Below are 17,278 nucleotides of genomic sequence, written 5' to 3'. Positions count from 1 at the left end.
AGCCATCAGACTGGCCAAAAACCACAACATCCCCATCGAAACCCACTACACCGCTGTCCTTCACATCTCCGCAGCGTTCTACTGGCTCAACTTTCTCAACGACTGGGGGTATTCCACTATAGGCATTGCTTCGTTCATCACGCTCGGGGCATGGGTCGGCGATATGCCAGGCTGGCTGTTATGCGCGCCTGTGGTGCCAGCAAAACAGGAAGAAAAATGTTTCCGCACGGCAGAGGTGGATGAATGTCGTGAGGTCGTCAAGAGCGGAACGCCTGCTGGCGAGGCGAAGAACGCGATTCCAGGGTTGGAAGCGAGAGCAAGACCGAATCAGCGGTTGAAAGTGGCGTTTGGGATTGACAGTTGTTTTACCTCTTCGGACGAGAGAGCTTGCAAGAGTTTCAGAGATGGGGTCGAGAAGTTGCTTTATGTGGATGAGGCCGAGTGGATCAACTATGGCGATGCTGCTCGCGCAACCGCAAGGCAAGCACTCGACGTCGAAAGCGATTCGACAAGCCTTTTCAGTGTGGTTCAGCTGATGACACTAAAGACGATGATGAAAGTGTTGTGGCCCGATCAATTCTTCGAGCACATCACAAATGAACAAATCTCCACACTCGCTCACGAGGTCAACCTCCAATGGCTTCGTTCCAAGGAAGGCAGCGACAACAGCGACGACCCATTCTGGAATTTCGACAAGCAGACACCCCTCAAGGATGCAGTCAAGACTGTGTTTTCAGACTGGGATGAGACAGACAGCAAGAAGAATCCATGCAATTTGATACTCCCTGGCTACGAGACCATGTGGCGTGTCGTCCTCCGCTGCTTTGTTGAAGTCGTTGCTCGCGATCATGACCAGTCGACCAATTGGGAGAAAACTCTACGGGCCTTCTCGAAGATTCCGACGAAACAGCAGCTCAAGGAATCATTCTGTAAAGCTGATGTGCCGGTCACAGCCGCTCATATCGCTAAAGAAGCGCTTCGCCTGTATCCACCGACCAGACGTATCTACCGTGAATATCACGACGCCGCTGGCCAGAAAACTAACGTCTCCGCTGACATCGAAGCCATGCAGCGTGATCCTGTTCTTTGGAGAGATCATCCAAAGCTGGTTTTGCCAGACCGTTGGATCGATATCGCGGAGGGTTATGATCATGGCTTCATGCCTTTTGGTGCCAAACCTTTCAACTGTCCTGCCAAAAGGTGGAAGAATGTGCCCATGCCATTTGGTATCTCTATGGTTGCGCTGCTCGTTGGCGCTTTGATTGAGGCTACCCAAGGCAAGTGGACAATTCACGGCAACTTCCCAGACAAAACGCATCCGCTCGACACTGATCGTGAGGCGTACGGTGATGCTACCCTGCAAAGACTGTGATGGCCGAAAAAAAAAAACGTCAATCCAAGAGCGATCGTGCCTATGCGTTCCCCAAGTTCGACCGAGCAAAAGAACAAGGACAAACCCGGCAAAGCAAAAGAACAGCACCATGAGCAGGATTCGAACCTGCCACCTCCTGATTCATTGGGACCACGTCAAGCGAACGACCACGTGCCCAAACTTAACCAGGTATGCAACCACTACACCACCACGGCTTTTTACTGCTTGTTGGAGGTACCTAAGAATTTCGAATATAAAGGTTGGTGGATTGCGGATGACTAAGGGAGCAGCAGGAGGGTTGATGACTGGATGCTGCGGGATTTGAGGTGGTTTGCGAGATGCTTGGGCTTTGCTCTGCAACTCTTCCAAGAGAGTGTCCATACAGGATGACAAGAAAGCCTCAGCCAGTATTGATATGTCTTTTCTTTCCGTGCAATTGTGATGAGCGTTTTGATGTGAAAGCGCGAATTGAGAGAGCGACGTTTGAATCCAGGCCGGTCTTTCAAGCAAGTCCTTTCCACGGATCCTCAATAAACGACGGCATAAAAACAACCATATCACCCCTAGCATTCTTGACGCCCCTCCTCAAAGCCGCAAGCTCTTCACGCGACGGAAAACCAGGAGTCCAGTCATCTGCCTCCGCCTTTCCTTCCTCTCTTGTGTCTCTCTCCTGTTCTTGCTCTGTCGCAACCACCGTCGTCATATTTGTGTCTCCTTGCTCTTGAAACTGCTCCTGTGTGGCGCTCACTGCCGGTCTTTTGCCTAGTGGGACGTCATTCGCGCCAGTGCTAGCTGCAATCTGATTGCCGCTGTCGTCGATGAAAGCGTCGTCTGCGCGTGCGGTGTGCTTGCGACGTTTACTGCCGAAGCTGGTGAAGCCCATTGCTTCTGCGATAGCTGGGTCGATCTCTAGGTCGTCCATTGTTGTGTTTGGTGGTGTTCGATCGATGTGGTGGAAGATGAAAGAGGAAAGGTCGGTTTGAGTTGATGGATATAGATGGGTGGGGAAAGTTGTGTGGTCCACGACGAAGCTCTTGGTTTTGGAGGGGCTTCACTTTCATCTCCATTGTTGATCGACATTGCACTACTAGTAGGTGCAATCAGTTTAAACTTGAATTAAATCATTGGAATTTTGAATTGCCTTGCACTTTGAAATTGTTACTTGCCGGACGAGAGCAGACTCTAGATCACCATGAAATTCCAGCGCAATAGACAGAAAGTAGGCTTTCAAGAAATTGTATACAGACGACCTGCATCAAGCAGATCTCTTCTAATTTAATCCCATATACCTCTGTTCCCAGAAAAAAGAAACGCCTTGTGATGCACCAAACCAGCTTCCAAACACCCAGAAAGAAGTTTCACCTTTTTGACCCTGCTCTTTTCAATATCTCCCACCGCGACGATGACCCAACTCCCTTCTCTTGTGCAAGCCCAAATGTCTCTTCCTCAACACCTGACCATCCACACAAGTCGTACCAGCCGCAACAGAGCCAAACGCAACATGTCCGAAGTTGCAAATACCGAATTCATCGGAGCCATTGCAGACCAATGAGCCATCTGGGCTGCAGGTCGAGGTATCGGAGGAGTTGGCGGAGGAGTTTGTAGAGGCGATGATTTGATTGGAGGAGCAGATTGTACCGGGGGCTACTGGTTGCCAGATTACGGTGTTGAAGTTGCAGAGGCCGAATTGGGTGGGGCCGTTGCAGAGGAGGAGGCCGTTTGTGGTGCAGGATGTGCTGTTGGTGTATGGGGGTGGGATTGTGCTGGTTGTAGGTGTAGGTGCTGGAGGGATGGATGGAGTTGCGATTGATGATGAGTATGTAGTGGTGGTGGTGTTGATGGACGATGACACAGGCGTAGAGATCGTAGATACCGAGGTGACTGTGGAGCTTTGCGAGCTTGTAGCACTTCCAGTATTGCTTCCGGTCGCCGTTGCTTGGCTCATGGCAGCACAACCACTTCCAGTCGGGGGTGCGAGGGCTTGTCTGTCGAAAGTTGTGACATATTTGCCAGGATTAGGGATCTCAAGGTTGCTACTGAGTTGACTGCCGCATTGCGAGCTGGGCAAGTTGACTCTGAACATGTCTTCAAGCTGGTCGAACTCGGTTGTGTCTTCTGCGCCGCCGGAGACCGTGATGGGTGCGCAGTTCATATAAAACTCTGGTTGTCCGCTCAGCTTCGACACCCAGCTCCAGGCTAGAGTGGCTTGACCGTTGGGGACTTCCGGTGGAATGGTGTAGTTCCAGGGATCTGTGCCGCCGTTGGCATTGTCGATAGGACAGCCGCCAATCCAGCTGGCGATTGTTTTGAATGTGCTTTCGGCGGTGGGTCGTCTATCCAGGGTGACGCTTAGCTGACAAGAACCTCCGCCGTGAGATGCGGATCCGTCGAAGGTCATGACTTGAGGCTCGCCAGCCATCAGTTCGTTCTCTTGGTCGACGATGAACGGATCAGCGCCGCCAATGCGCTTGGATTGGCAAGGAAAGTCTGATTGCTCTGTGCCAGGTAGAGCATTTTTAAGAGGATCAAGCTGCAGAGTGCTTTTGGAGTAAGGCACGGGTTTGTTGAGCTTGAGGTGACATTCGACCAGGAAGGGCAGTTGCGCCAGAAGCAAGATCTTTGATGTTGGTAGGGGAGACATACTTGCTGGTGTTTAGACGAGTTGGAAGATGAGATGGTAAACAGAGATCAAAACAAAAGACAAGAGGAGGCATCCTTATAAGAAATGCTCAATAGGAGGACAATCGAAAAGGATGAATAGCGTAGAATGTGCTAGCCCCATTGTCAAGGTTCCAATTCAGTCTGACTCGCACGGAGAGAATGTGTATGTGGTAGGGACGTGTCTTGACCGAGTCCCATGTTTCGAGATCGACCAATGGGCTTGCAAACTACAGCAGAGGACATTACTTACGCGGTGGGAGCTGGACGTGTTTTTGGAATGCGCAGGAACTTTCTTGACGCGAGGCTAACACTCGAAGACCAATCTACATCAGAGGAATGGAGTCGAACGCGAGAGACATGGGTCGAGACATTGATTCTCGGCAGCCTTGACATTCACTGACGTCTGTGGACGTTCTTTGACTTCTTGCAAACTCGAATGATGTCTCTTCTCTGGAGTAGATGAGACATCTTCAGGTGAACATCCAACAATGTCGAGAGGATAGTTCCTGCAAGAAGTTGAGACTCGGCGTCGACAAGAGGTTGGCTTTCTGCCAATCGTCATCCGTGCACCAAACGACGCTTCTGACATGTGATGCGGCACCAAACCGCCTCCTCCTTTGACACGACCTGACGTTGGGAGAGATGCCGGACTCAACGACAGCTGATGGCCACTCGAAACAACAGCGTGACTGCTTTCCTAAAAGCATTGATAAGACTCTTCTTCGATGTAGCTTTCTTTTGGCAAAAGGTTTGTTGATTGGACTGGCTCATCATCATGTTCCCAACTGATTTCCTACAGCGTTTGTGGACGTGGTGGACTCGTCGTAGTCAAAAGGACATTCAATTGGAATGTCTGAATGCTGCTCGTTATTATGAAGAATGGGAAGCTGCAGCATTCGCTTTAGATGAGCTTTACGGCAATGACCTCTGGTTGGTCCTTCCTCGTGTGGTTGTTGGGAACGATGGCTTACGATTGTTCCTCCATCTAGGCGACAGAATCCTTCTTCCAAACATTATGATTATCGACTCATTCATTCAAGATTACAATACATCCTTGAAGCTCGAGAAGATGAAGATATTCTTGGACTAGTAAATCTTCTTCGTTCCGGACTGGTCCGCAACCTAGGAAATATCACGGCACCTCGTCTTTACAACCGAGCCTATGCCGGAACGAAACTCTTGATTGAGGATTACATCACTCAAGTCGCGTTGGCTGTCGAGTTTGTGACAGCATATCCTACCTCACCTATATACGATGCAGGTTTGAGCAACCAGGCGAAGCTCGACTTGCTTCATGATACTCGACAGGCGTTTGGGCGTAGCGTGTTGGTCCTCCAAGGAGGATCCATCTTCGGTCTCTGTCATATCGGCGTGGTGAAAGCGTTACATCTACGAGGTCTTCTGCCCCGAATCATCTCTGGAACTGCCACCGGTGCATTGATGGCAGCTCTTGTCGGCGTGCACAATGAGGATGAGCTGCTGAAGTTCCTAAGTGGAGAAGGCATCGATCTCTCTGCTTTTGCTACACGTTCAGCTGAAATGGCCAAGAAGAGCAAAGGAAATGCCATACAGCATGGATGGTTCGCGTCTTGGTTCCGACGCGCCAAACGCTTTGTGACTGAGGGATATCTGTTGGATGCTTCGGTGCTGGAGGAGTGCGTTCGTGCAAACGTTGGCGATCTGACCTTCATGGAAGCCTATCAGCGAACGAAGCGTGTGCTCAACATAACAGTGGCTCCAATGGGCAACGGCATGCCTAACCTGCTAAATTACCTGACGGCGCCTAATGTGGTATGTGACCGGAACGGCCCTGCGTGAGACTTTCAAAACTGACATGTCTAATAGCTCATCTGGTCGGCAGCCCTAGCTTCCAACGCATCCGACGTTCTCTACTCCCCCGTGACCATGAAATGTAAAGACGAACAAGGCAACATCGTCCCCTGGGCCTCCACACACCCTTCCCACCTCCGCCCCTCCACCCCTCTTGGCTACGCTTCCGACCGCGACTCCCCCCTCACCCGAATAGCCGAACTCTTCAACGTAAACCACTTTATCGTCTCTCAAGCCCGCCCCTACATCGCCCCTTTCCTCCGCAGCGACCTCCACAGCCCGAAACCAGGTTACAAAGGTCGCTCCTCTCTAACAACATCCCTGATGAAAGTCATGGTCATGGAAGTTCAACATCGACTCCACCAACTCGATTCTCTAGGCTACCTACCCGCGCAAATCCGCCGTTTCCTACTCGACGAAAACATCCCTGGTGCTTCTTTGACTTTGGTTCCTGAAGTCAATACCACTGATTTCTTCAAACTGCTCGAAAATCCTACAAGGCAGAGTGTAGAGTATTGGATTTTGAAAGGAGAGAAAATGGTTTGGCCTGCAGTTGATGCGTTAAAGGTACGATGTGCGGTGGAGGTGGAATTGGATAGAGGCTATCAGATTGTGAGAAGACGGAAACCATTTGATGCTAGTCCTATGGGTTCGAGGGATGGAGGTATGAGGTTGGACAAAAAGGGGATTAGGAAGAGGAGTTCGAGTTCTGCTTTGGAGTGATGGTTGGGTTGTGGTAGTGACGAATCCTATGCGCTGTTTATTTCTGTCACAAGAGTGTCAAGGGCAACGGTGTACACGCGGGTGCTGGCATGAGTTTGCTGCATCGTGTGTGAGAGCTTGTGTGACTTGTGAAGTGCTGTGCTACAACGATATTGAGCCATTTGCACATGTGCTGTGATACTGTGACAATGTGCTGGCTTGGAGCAGGTTTCTGATATATGGCGGACTGCTGTCTGCTAGTTATGTGCAGACTGACGTTTGATGTCTCGGAATATCCGAACTGTGATTATCGTCAAGTGCTTATCCAGTCATGTCTAACTCACCTCCGCGCTCACCATTCTGGCAGCCCGAGGATCCTCATCAACGTCAAGACTCCATCCTCCTCAACAAGGTCAGCCATGCAAGCCGACAAGATTGGGAACACTGGCCCTCCCTGGACACGAGCTACCATACACACACGAACTCAACCTCACCACCACATTCACACCCACCAGACACTACCACAGACAAAACCACACCCAATGATGAACGCCAAGAACACCCTTACCACCAAGCACATCCAAAATGCACCCTGAAAACCGTCCTCCTCAACTGGTGGTCCGAAATGCTGTGGCTCTCCTTCGCAACCACAAACCTCACCCTCATAGCCATACTCCTCAGCCTCCTCTCCAACAACCCCCTCACAACCTGGCAATTTCCAATCTCCATGAACGCCGTGGTATCAGCAATGATGATAGCCACAAAAGCAGCACTCATCTACACATCAGCAACCTGCATCGGCCAACTGAAATGGCATCATTTCCAACATTCCCTCCACGGCCATTGCATTCACGATTTAAAACTGTTCGATGAAGCTAGTAAAGGACCTTTAGGTGCGATCAAATTGTTAGCGAGAGCGAGGAAAGTAAATATCGTTGCTTTGATAGGGGGGGTTATAATCACCACAGCTGTGTTTATGGAAACTTTTGGCCAGCAGGTTTTGGTGTTTGTGGATAGGAAAGTGGAAGTGAGTGGGGCGGAAGCAATGTTTCCGAGTACGCAGACATTGGCTGGTGAGCAGGGTTGGTATTTGGATTATGTGATGATGAGTGATTTGCAGAAATTGTTGCTGACGAGTATTTTTCAAGGGGATGGGGTGCCTGGGTTTGGATGTGGGAGTGGAGAGTGTACGTGGCCTGATTCTGCTACTTTGGGCATATGTTCGAGGTGTAGAGATGTTACTGCCACCAGTGATGGGAGTTGTGAGGGAGACTCAAAGTCGTTGGATTGTGAGTATAGGACACCAGAAGGTGTGGAGTTGGGAGGAAACGTGCAACCTGGAGGTCCGATGCCATTGATCAATACGACGACTGTTGATGGCGTGTACGATGCCACACCGAGCTTCTATAACTTTTCGACTCTGGTTGTGGCGGCGAATACTAATTGGACGGCCAAGTTGACGACATGCGAGTTATCGTGGTGTGCTTGGGCATATGAGAACGCCACTTCTCGAGGAACAGATCTCGATCTCGGTATTGCCAGGCAATTTCCACTGCAGTTCGCAGGGACTTGGGATAAGACGAACGATACATCGAATCTTGTCGACACCCAGAGCGTCTGTACGGCAACTGGCGACTATCCTGCCGAGTTGAACAACACCTTCACCATCAGCCAAGGCAAAGAATACTTCCTGAAGTACGCCGTAAGGCTGATCCTCAAAGCAGGTTACCAAGGCGCAGATTTCTACACCCAACTCACATTGGCGACTTCTTCGTTCGACTACACAGATACGACTGCAATGTCAAGCAACTTGGCGGCATTCATGACAAATGCTCTCCGAACGCAAGATGGCATGCAATCGGTCGGCACAGCATGGGAGTCTGTGACATTCATCGAAGTCCGTTGGGTATGGCTGCTTCTCCCAGCAGCCGTCGTACTCGGAAGCGCGATACTACTGGGTTTGACGATAGCCCAGAGCACAAGACATGGCACAGTGCTCTGGAAAACATCATTATTGGCGTTTTTGTTCTGCTCCACACACGCGTGGATTGCCGATACGGTTGCCCGAGACGACAAGACACGATCGTTGAGTTCCATGGAAAAAGCATCCAAGAAGATGGAAGCAAGATTGGAAAGAGATGAGCAAGGTCGATATCAACTTGTTCAGATCTGATGTGTGGAAACAAAGTTGAGGCTCTTTTGGGAAATGCATCAAACGCCGAGCCGTTGCCGAAGAGGGAGGCATGTGAAAGACTGGGGAACGCGGGGAATTGGTCAATCGTCAATCGTCATCATCGACTCTTTGGAGTAGAAAGTAGCTGATACTTAACCCTATTCGTTTCCCTGTGATAGCCCTGTACTTGCTATCACATATCCTCCTGATAGCCCCAATAATATCCTCAAAGCCGAAACATCTTCCAGTACCAACCATGGGTCATGTGAGTCTGGTTGACAATTTCCTTCGAGAGCGTCGGCTAATGGGGTAAACAAGAAATCATTGAAAGACACAGCCAAAGACAACCCCAGTCAACTGGGCGATCCTGTTTCCTTGAAAGCAGAGACATCCAACACAGAGCCTACCGAGAATGATCGTCCCAACAAGTCAGGCGACGGACACAAGTCATTGAAGGATCTTGCTCAGGAGAACCCTACACAGCTAGGCGACCCAGTGAGTCTCAAAGCAGAGACCAGCAACACCGAGCCAACCGAGAACGACCGCGGAGCAAGCAAGGCACATCCAGAAAAGACGGGCAAGCCAAAGTTGTAAATTTGTATTATCACAAAGACATGAATTCATGACGGAAAGAGGAAAGGCTAGTGCTGTGCACCGCGTCTTCGTCTTCCTTTTACTCTGCCTTCATCTTCCACTTCTTCCTCCTCTTTGCCCTTTTGTAATGGGGCGCTGAGGTTCCATTCGTCCATGTCGTACCAATCTTCGCCATCGCTCATTTCGCCTGCGTGACCTTCTGTCTTGCACCAGCGCCAAACGTCCTTTCTCATGCGGTCTGCTTTGAGTAAACCTTCGAGCATTTGTTCCGACTCGCGAACGACTTGTTCTTGTTTCTGACAGTAGAGAAGTAATAATCGGCGTGTATCATCAGCCTCAGTTGCAGGTAGACCATAGTCGCGGTCTGGTAGTGCTGAATCTGGAACGTGGAAGAAGCCGTGTATTGAAGGTAAAGACGACGGAGCGGGTGACGAGGAAGGGAAGTTAGGATCGGGTGTGGGAGAGGTGCGGGCTTGACGTCGAGTCGTCATTGCGTGTTGAGTCAAACCCTCGGGTGAGGCATCTGGCGACGGAAGGGTGTTTGAGGGATTCTGAAGATTGAGGCCGTCCGGCTGGGTGCCGTTTTGTTGTGACGGGTCTGCTTGTGTTTGTGTTTGTGTTGTAGGGTCAGGTCTGTAGTGGTCTATGGCATGAGTCTCGGGGGGCATGGTGGTCGACATTGAGTCTTCAACAGGAGCGGCCGAGGGGTCCAATAGCATCATGTCGTGTTCTGACTCGAGCTTGCCAACGGGAATCCAGTGATCGTCGCCGCGCAACCTCAACAGTAGCTGTTTGATGTGTGTCAGAGTCTGCTTTTCGCGGTGCATAGCCTGGCGAGCGTTCTCAGCCATCTCGCTGATGGGCCTCGAGAGGAAGGGCACAGAGAGAGAGGGGTGTTCGGCCAGATCGGCGGCTGAAGTCAAGGGAGCGAGTAGTTCTTCCAGCTTTGTGGCCGCCCATGGGTTGTCCTCTTGATCAGGGTTGTCCTCGTCTTCATTGTCGTACTCGTCATCGTCAATCAAATCGCCGTCGTCGTCGAAGCGGAGCGGGTTCTCATTGAGGATGTAGCGGTCGTAGCCAGCGTAGTCGACACGCTTCTTGTAGCTGCGGCCATGTGTAGTATCGAGACGGCCTTCGCGCACATGACGGGCATTGCGCTTGAGCTTGTTGCCGCGGTTGGTGGGCTGGGTGATGGTTGTGTCTGAATCCGAATCCGTGTCGCGGCGGCGCATGGCCAGCTTCATGCCGCGTATCGTCTCGGCGATGATAGTCTGTTGTGCCGCCATGCTGATGAGAGGGGCAGGGCGTGATGGGAGAGGTTATGTGGTGAAGGAGTGGGAGGAGAAATTCAGGTGTCAATTGACACGCTCAGTCCAAACTCCGCATGCCCCAGCTTCAAAGGCGCGCGCGTCATTGGCACGGGGCAGCGAATATCATTCGAATATCATTTGTCGCATCTCACCTGCACACTGCAATTTAGATCGCGCATTGCTGCCATGACATGATTTCGCAGACATGGAGGCTTACCCAGAAGACTATGTCTCCCATAACCTGCCATTCATCGCCCTGGCTGGTCTACCAGCCGCCGATCAGTCGACCAATGCCTCCTCACCATCTACCACGAGTGCTGCTCAAGGCAATGGCTTGAGGATCGCCGACAACTCTCCTCCGCTATCTGGTCCTCATGCAGACTCTATTCTGGACGAGTTCTTGCGTGCAGATGGTGCTTCTCTGTCCTGGAGTGATCAAGCTATCACAGACAGATCCGGCTTGATTGGCTTCAAGTTGTCAAGTACTGGGAGGGTGGGTAGGCCGCTTGTCATTACGTTCCACCTATAGGCATTATGCTAAGTCGTTTGATTCTACAGTCTTTCGTCTTTCCTCCAAGGAAAGCTGCTCCTCCGCCGATTGCTCCTTCAGCCTCTCCTCCAGGAAGTCCCAATCTCTCTTCTCCTACCAGCCATGATCTACATTCGCCCTTGTCTCCGCTCTCTCCTTCTTCGCCCGTCTTCCCTGACGGTCTCATGACTCCGTTGTGGCTAGCCAAACATCAATCTCGCATTCCTGCCGTCTACCTTTCCTTCCAGACGTTGGATTCTGATCCCTCCAACGATGCCGCTCTCAAGAACCATATCAACGACACTAGGAACACGATTGCAAAGTCTGGTTTCAAAACTCGCTATGCCTTGGTTCTTGTCTCTGACGATGCTGCCATCTCACCTCTCGACTTTGAAGAGCGACTGGCAGCAATCAGGAGAGCCACTTCCCTCGACCCCAAATCCTCGTGTTTTCATTTCGACGTGTCCGACTCTCAGACAGATTTGCCAACCTTTGTATCCAGTGTCTTGAGGGCCCTACAGCCTGTCTGTATAGACTACTACAGGGATCTGACAAAACATTCGAGGAGGAAACGAGGTCGCGCTTCCCCTCCACCTCTCACCGCTGCAGCGAGTCGTGGTACATCGCAGGTCTTGACTATGAACGGCTGGAACGTACGCTACGACTTCAAATTGGCCATCTTTGCAGAGTTCCGACAAGAGATGGACGTCGCCCAAAGACATTACGAGTCGGCCCTAGAGGAACTATTTGGCCCGGAAGGAAGCCTCGAAAACACACCAAGTTGGTCTGTTCGCTGGCAAGAAGCCCGTCTACTTTGCGACATCATTGCTTTCCGCGTCTTGCGCTGTCAAATCTGGAGAGGCATGACATCTGGTGCTGCTGAGTCATGGTATAATTACAAAGAGCGTATGCGGGATCTGATTGATCGCCGTGGAAAAGGTACCGACAATAGCTACGGCTGGGAGGCATGGGAAGCGCGATGGGCAAAAATGATGGCTCAGCTAATCGAGATGGCTGATTTGCCCGTCTTCAAGCCGATTGACCTGTCCGACCCGGAAGAGCAGTCAACTGGCTCAGCTATATATGCCCCGGCAGAGAAGCTATACTCAACTATGGAACGAATGATGCCATTCCATCTCCTTCATCACCCTGGCTATTGGTGGAGGTTAGCCTGCAAACATGTCATGGCGCGTAAAAGAAAGGCAGAAGCCATTCCACAAGAAGACCGGACGTTACCCAGTGAGACCGCAGCTGCCCAATTGGCAAGCCGGACCAGAACTTACGATACCTACATGGTTCCACAACCTCACGAAGAGGCACCGTTATCTGGCCACAGCACTTACGACTACTTGCTAGATCTCCAAAGTCAGACTGAGCGAGTGGAGAGTATAATGTCTGACAGAGGCCAAGCTAGAGCGGTTCAACAAGTCAAGATCGATCTTGCGCGTGAGTTCTCCAGAGCTGGGCGATACGATGAAGCACTTCAAACATTGCGGCCAGTGTGGGACAGTATGGCATGGAGGCGTGAGAAGTGGTTCGATCTAGCGGTAGAAGTCTTGGAGTTGCTGTACGAATCCGCCGAAAAGACAGGCAACATGAAGCTTCGGGCTGAGAGTGCTTGGGAGCTCACATACCAACGTAGGTGTCGGTCTAACAATACTCTTTCTGTCACTAACTTCCAGCAGCCTTGAAAACTCGCAAAACCATCGACCTTTTGCAGTGTCTATCTGGCGCTGGTAACGATGAAAAGTCTTCACATATTTTGTTGGACACTCAGACGAGATTATGTCCTTGTAAGATTCCCAAATCAAAATTATCGAGTACTGGGCTAACTGTGAGCTCAAGTTACCATCACGTTCTCCTTCTTCTCTGGCGAAGGCTTTGTTGGAGACACGGCTGCGTGTCAGGTCGCAGTCAAATTCAATGGACCTACCCACATGGCCGAACTCACCTTAGCAGAACTTCGCGTCCACTTCAGCACTAATGTCAGGAGCTTGGTTGTTAACCACTCTGAGAACGACAAAAAGTCTATATCCACCGATCTGAAGGTTCAAGAAGAGCACGGTTCGGCTCACCCGATGGCAAAGGGATTACTAACAAGCGCAAACTTGACATTTAAGCCTGGTCAGCTCCGTGTGTTCAATCTGACAATTCCTCTTCGCGATCCGGATTCATTCAGCGCCACGGGTGCTTCGCTAGTACTCAAGACTTCTGGAATTACCCTCGAGCACGTTTTGAGCGGACCATTGGACATTAGATGCTCGCACTGGTGGTTGCAATCACAAGACCGACTTGTGAGGAAACAAATTCCCAGAGAGGAGTCCAACGCCATTCAAGTATTGCCAAAGCCGCCAAAGGTACAGCTACGTATCATGAACCTTAAAGAGCAATACTTCATCGGCGAGAAGGTGTCCCTCGAAATCCAGATTCTTAACGAAGAAGCCGAAGAGGTCAATGCACATGTACGCGCTGAAGGACAGGACAACGCCGACGTTAGCCTGGACCTTGCCTGGAGGGACAACAAGAACAAGAACAAGACCAATGACTTGGACTTGACCAATCTTGAAATTGGAAGGATCTCAGTAAACGAGTCGAAGTCGCATGTCCTCGAATTTATGGCTCCATTGGAACTTTCAGAATACACTCTGAGGTTGGAGGTCAACTACCGCCTGGCTTCGGACTCCGAAACACCGGTGATCAAGACATTGGAGTCCATCATACCTTTCGTCAGTCCTTTCGAGGCCAACTATGACTTTGGACCGCGACTCCACAAAGGGACATATCCCAACTACTTCAATCTGCCAGAGTTCTCAGAAGAAGACCAAGAGCAGCCGAAACAAGCGCGAGGTATGTCGCAAAGATGGTGCTTGACTAGTCGAGTGGTCTCCTTCTCCAGCGAACCCCTTCTGGTTGAGACAACACGACTTGTGGTGAACCGCGTCACCAACAATGCTGTATGCGATGTAGATGAACAACAACCGCCAGAAAAACTCTCACGCACCATGGCATTGAAAGATATGATGGATGTTCCTCACATCCTGGAAGTCCGCAAGCTGACTCTGGAAGACCGCCGGCCATCGGCCATCGAGCTTTCATTGGCGGTCACTTGGCGCAGAAAGAATTCCCGCGAGCAAAACACAACGACCACGATGCTTGCGGTCCCTAGCATGACCATACCTTCTGCTGAGCCTAGAGTGCTTTGTACTGCATACATCCCAGAGAATACAGACGACGAGGCCATTACCGTCTCGTACATGCTAGAGAACCCATCGATGCATTTCTTGACGTTCAACCTGACCATGGAGGCAAACGATGCATTTGCTTTCAGCGGATCGAAACATCGATCTGTGAGTCTCACTCCCGTAAGTCGTGTGCAGGTCGAGTACAGGCTATTTGTATATCCTGTGGAGGACAGTACTTTGACCGAACGGCAAGGTCGAAAAGGACATTGGATCTGGCCCTCTCTCAGAGTGGTAGACGCATATTTCCAAAAGACACTCAGGGTATTGGATGCCGAAGATGGGGTGCAAAGTGACGATAGAGGTGGCGTGGGAATCTGGATACCCTCGTTGAGATGATGGATGTTTCGCAAGTAGATGAGTTCGCAATCTCGGTATTTAATGTTGCTATAATTGAAGAAGGCAACTTTTTACGAGCTGATCTAGGTCCTTAGCTTTCACGAGTCAAGGAACCTTACCCCTATTTCCACACTTTACTGAAGTTCGTGTCAAAATCGCCTTCGCTGTCGCCGTCCGAGGGTCATGTTCTCGTTGTTTACGAGGTCCGAGCACTTCGCCGTCGGCTGAGAGCTTCCAACGCTTGGCGAGGATTGGCGGACCATTGAGCATGTATATTTCTCATGTGACAGGCCGCATTGTGGCTCTTAGACAGTGTAGGTGCTGTATGTCTGTCATATGCAGCATAAAGAGATGACATATGGCATTATATGGTGTAGGCTATGTAGTATTTTGGTGGATGTGTAAATTGTTCCACCTTGTTGTAAACGTGTTGTTTGTTCTCGTCTGCCGGCGTTGAGCTGACGTACTATTGAATCGCTCGTCCTTGCGCCTCCGCACCGCATTGAGACTCCTTCCTTGCATTCTATCCCGTGCCATCCATTCAAAACCCAGCCGTCAACCTCGTCAACCCACTCCGAAGCTTTGAACATCAGCGCTTCTCGATTGAGTGAGCTATCTCGTCGATTCTCTCCTCTCCGCACCCAGCTAACCCGCCGTGTGGCAGCGATCTTACAGCATGGAGCCCTGGCAATCTTGGGCAGTCGCCCTCATCGGCGCTGCTGCTGTCTACTACTACTACTTCCAGCATGGCAAGCCTGCTGCCAACAGAACTCGCTCCGCCTCCGTGTCGGACTTTGTTGCTCCCCAACCCAAGACCGCTCGCCGACGAGACTCGACCAAGCCAAAGCCCAAGTCTGAAGTCACCAAGTCTACTGGCGTCACCATTCCTCAGCCCTCGAGTGTTTTGAGCGGTGAGGACAGCAGCAGCAAGGCCTCGGATGTTTCCAAGAAGCGCAAGGCTGGCAAGAAGCAGTCCGCCGCACCTGCTCCCTCTCTCACCCCGGCCCCAGCCCCCAAGCGTCAAGAGATTGATGACGACGATGTCGCCCAAGAGGAGGATAACAAAGCCTGGGCTCAACAGCTTGCCAGTCTCAAGAAGGGCACCAGCCTTGCCCCTCCTGCTCGTACCGACTCACGCAACAGAACTGTGAAGCAATCTTCCAAGACCTTCTCTTCTGCTTCTTCCAACAATGCCGATGATGATCTTACCCCTTCCATGTCGAGCGCTGGCGATGTTTCAGACATGCTTGAGCCTACCGCCTCCGGCCCATCCGTCCTTCGTGTCACTGGATCCAGCAAGCCTGCCAAGGCCAGCCAGCCTCGCCAGCAGACACAGGCTCAAGAGCAAGAGACGAAGAAGCAAAGACAAAACCGTAAGAAGGTTGAGGACCGCAGACTCCAAAGAGAGGCCGAGGAGAAGGAGCGCCAGACTCTGCTCGAAACTCAGCGCCGCACTGCTCGTGAGGCTCGCGGTGAGCCCTCGAAGAACGGCATTCCCGTCTCACAACCTCCCACTAGCAGCGCATGGGCTGAAGAAGTTGCCAAGCGTGCCACTCAGCCTCCTGCTGTGGCCGTAACCAGCGAGAGCGCTCCTCTGCTTGACACTTTCGAGCAAAGCAATGGAGCTTCCGAGGAAGACCAGCTGAGACTGGCCAAGCAGATCAGCCAAGACGACTCGGGCTGGAACACTGTCCCCAAGGGCAAGAAGCAGCAGAAGAAGAAGGGTCCCATCGGTGCCTCTGAGGACTCCAACACCAGTGATGCTGGCTCTGTGGTCAACGCCCCCATCGAGAAACCCGCCCCTCTTCCCAAGGTCACTGCACCAACAGCCAAAGCTCCAGCTGCCTCGACCAACGGATACTCATCCCTTTACGATTCAGGATACGATGCAGGCAGCCACCCCGACGACTCCCAGTGGGCCGCTTAATCTTACTAGGCTCACGTTGTCTTCGCCGCCTTTTCAGGCGTGCGTGGAGATATGAGTGCTCCCCACATCTTCATTCTTTCTTAATTGGTCGCACCTAAGAAGCGTCCAGAGTCGAGGAAGACTGTCGATTCATGTTTTGTTTTTCTTTCCAAGCAAGGGTATTCCCACAGGGCATCTCGAAGGGTTCATTTCTTTGCTTTCAATTGAATTCTTTCTTTAAGCCACACAAAATCAGGAGACAAAGAGATGCGGCTGATTTGAGAGCAGGCGTTCAGATGGATCTTGAAGTTCCTGCCGTTCTCTCTTGTACTTGATCATTGATGTATTCAAAAAAACGAAATGCTTTTATATTCATTCGTGCATGGTCTAATAATGGCATAGTGAAGTGGGGTTGGCGAAGCTTGTTGCAGTTGAACCAAGTTGGACGTTCACGTTCCTCGGCCACATGCGTCACGACATAGAGACGCGATTGAGACGTTATGAGTACAACGAAAGGAGTCACCAAGTAATGACTGTTGCAGATGATTCGGTCGTTCTGCTCCTGCTACCTATATAAGTACAACGAACCGCCTATTGTTGGCCTTTAACGGCGTGAAAATCAA

The 17,278-nt window shown here is 51.1% G+C and overlaps 9 protein-coding genes across 9 annotated transcripts; 6 read left to right on the top strand and 3 right to left on the bottom strand.

Moving 5' to 3' along the window:
* Positions 1-163: 163 nt before the first annotated feature.
* Positions 164-1,372, top strand: M438DRAFT_283383 (uncharacterized protein; the record flags this gene model as incomplete). Its single annotated transcript, XM_029901380.1, has 1 exon — positions 164-1,372. One exon carries the CDS (start codon positions 164-166, stop codon positions 1,370-1,372), a length of 1,209 nt encoding a protein of 402 aa, XP_029755777.1.
* Positions 1,373-1,874: 502 nt separating this feature from the next.
* M438DRAFT_283282 (uncharacterized protein) lies at positions 1,875-2,294 on the bottom strand (the record flags this gene model as incomplete). Its single annotated transcript, XM_029901374.1, has 1 exon — positions 1,875-2,294. The coding sequence occupies one exon, from the start codon at positions 2,292-2,294 to the stop codon at positions 1,875-1,877; it is 420 nt and encodes a 139-aa protein (XP_029755776.1).
* Positions 2,295-2,746: 452 nt separating this feature from the next.
* M438DRAFT_349518 (uncharacterized protein) lies at positions 2,747-4,198 on the bottom strand. Its single transcript, XM_029906413.1, has one exon. It carries the CDS (start codon positions 4,011-4,013, stop codon positions 2,754-2,756), a length of 1,260 nt encoding a protein of 419 aa, XP_029755775.1. The 5' UTR covers positions 4,014-4,198; the 3' UTR covers positions 2,747-2,753.
* Positions 4,199-4,635: 437 nt separating this feature from the next.
* M438DRAFT_305848 (patatin-domain-containing protein) lies at positions 4,636-6,593 on the top strand. Its single transcript, XM_029902240.1, has 4 exons — positions 4,636-4,781; positions 4,833-4,963; positions 5,023-5,824; positions 5,879-6,593. The coding sequence occupies exons 1-4, from the start codon at positions 4,698-4,700 to the stop codon at positions 6,584-6,586; spliced, it is 1,725 nt and encodes a 574-aa protein (XP_029755774.1). The 5' UTR covers positions 4,636-4,697; the 3' UTR covers positions 6,587-6,593.
* Positions 6,594-6,806: 213 nt separating this feature from the next.
* Positions 6,807-9,059, top strand: M438DRAFT_142462 (uncharacterized protein). The gene has a single exon (XM_029898910.1). The coding sequence runs from the start codon at positions 6,897-6,899 to the stop codon at positions 8,736-8,738; it is 1,842 nt and encodes a 613-aa protein (XP_029755773.1). The 5' UTR covers positions 6,807-6,896; the 3' UTR covers positions 8,739-9,059.
* Positions 8,995-9,332, top strand: M438DRAFT_339596 (uncharacterized protein; the record flags this gene model as incomplete). Its single annotated transcript, XM_029904236.1, has 2 exons — positions 8,995-9,003; positions 9,057-9,332. 2 exons carry the CDS (start codon positions 8,995-8,997, stop codon positions 9,330-9,332), a joined length of 285 nt encoding a protein of 94 aa, XP_029755772.1.
* A 47-nt stretch (positions 9,333-9,379) lies between these two features.
* M438DRAFT_378055 (uncharacterized protein) lies at positions 9,380-10,618 on the bottom strand (the record flags this gene model as incomplete). Its single annotated transcript, XM_029908769.1, has 1 exon — positions 9,380-10,618. The coding sequence occupies one exon, from the start codon at positions 10,616-10,618 to the stop codon at positions 9,380-9,382; it is 1,239 nt and encodes a 412-aa protein (XP_029755771.1).
* A 229-nt stretch (positions 10,619-10,847) lies between these two features.
* M438DRAFT_283266 (uncharacterized protein) lies at positions 10,848-14,749 on the top strand (the record flags this gene model as incomplete). The annotated part of the gene is made up of 4 exons (XM_029901373.1): positions 10,848-11,135; positions 11,201-12,815; positions 12,857-12,964; positions 13,017-14,749. 4 exons carry the CDS (start codon positions 10,848-10,850, stop codon positions 14,747-14,749), a joined length of 3,744 nt encoding a protein of 1,247 aa, XP_029755770.1.
* A 487-nt stretch (positions 14,750-15,236) lies between these two features.
* M438DRAFT_142507 (uncharacterized protein) lies at positions 15,237-17,033 on the top strand. Its single transcript, XM_029898911.1, has 3 exons — positions 15,237-15,356; positions 15,414-16,473; positions 16,563-17,033. The coding sequence occupies exons 2-3, from the start codon at positions 15,426-15,428 to the stop codon at positions 16,772-16,774; spliced, it is 1,260 nt and encodes a 419-aa protein (XP_029755769.1). The 5' UTR covers positions 15,237-15,356; positions 15,414-15,425; the 3' UTR covers positions 16,775-17,033.
* The last annotated feature ends 245 nt before the right edge of the window (positions 17,034-17,278 follow it).

The sequence above is a fragment of the Aureobasidium pullulans genome, assembly GCF_000721785.1.
Source record: "Aureobasidium pullulans EXF-150 unplaced genomic scaffold scaffold_31, whole genome shotgun sequence".
Taxonomy (NCBI): Eukaryota; Fungi; Ascomycota; class Dothideomycetes; order Dothideales; family Saccotheciaceae; genus Aureobasidium; species Aureobasidium pullulans.
The sequence above is the reverse complement of the archived record's forward strand: the minus strand, read 5'-3'. Positions and strand labels throughout refer to the sequence as shown.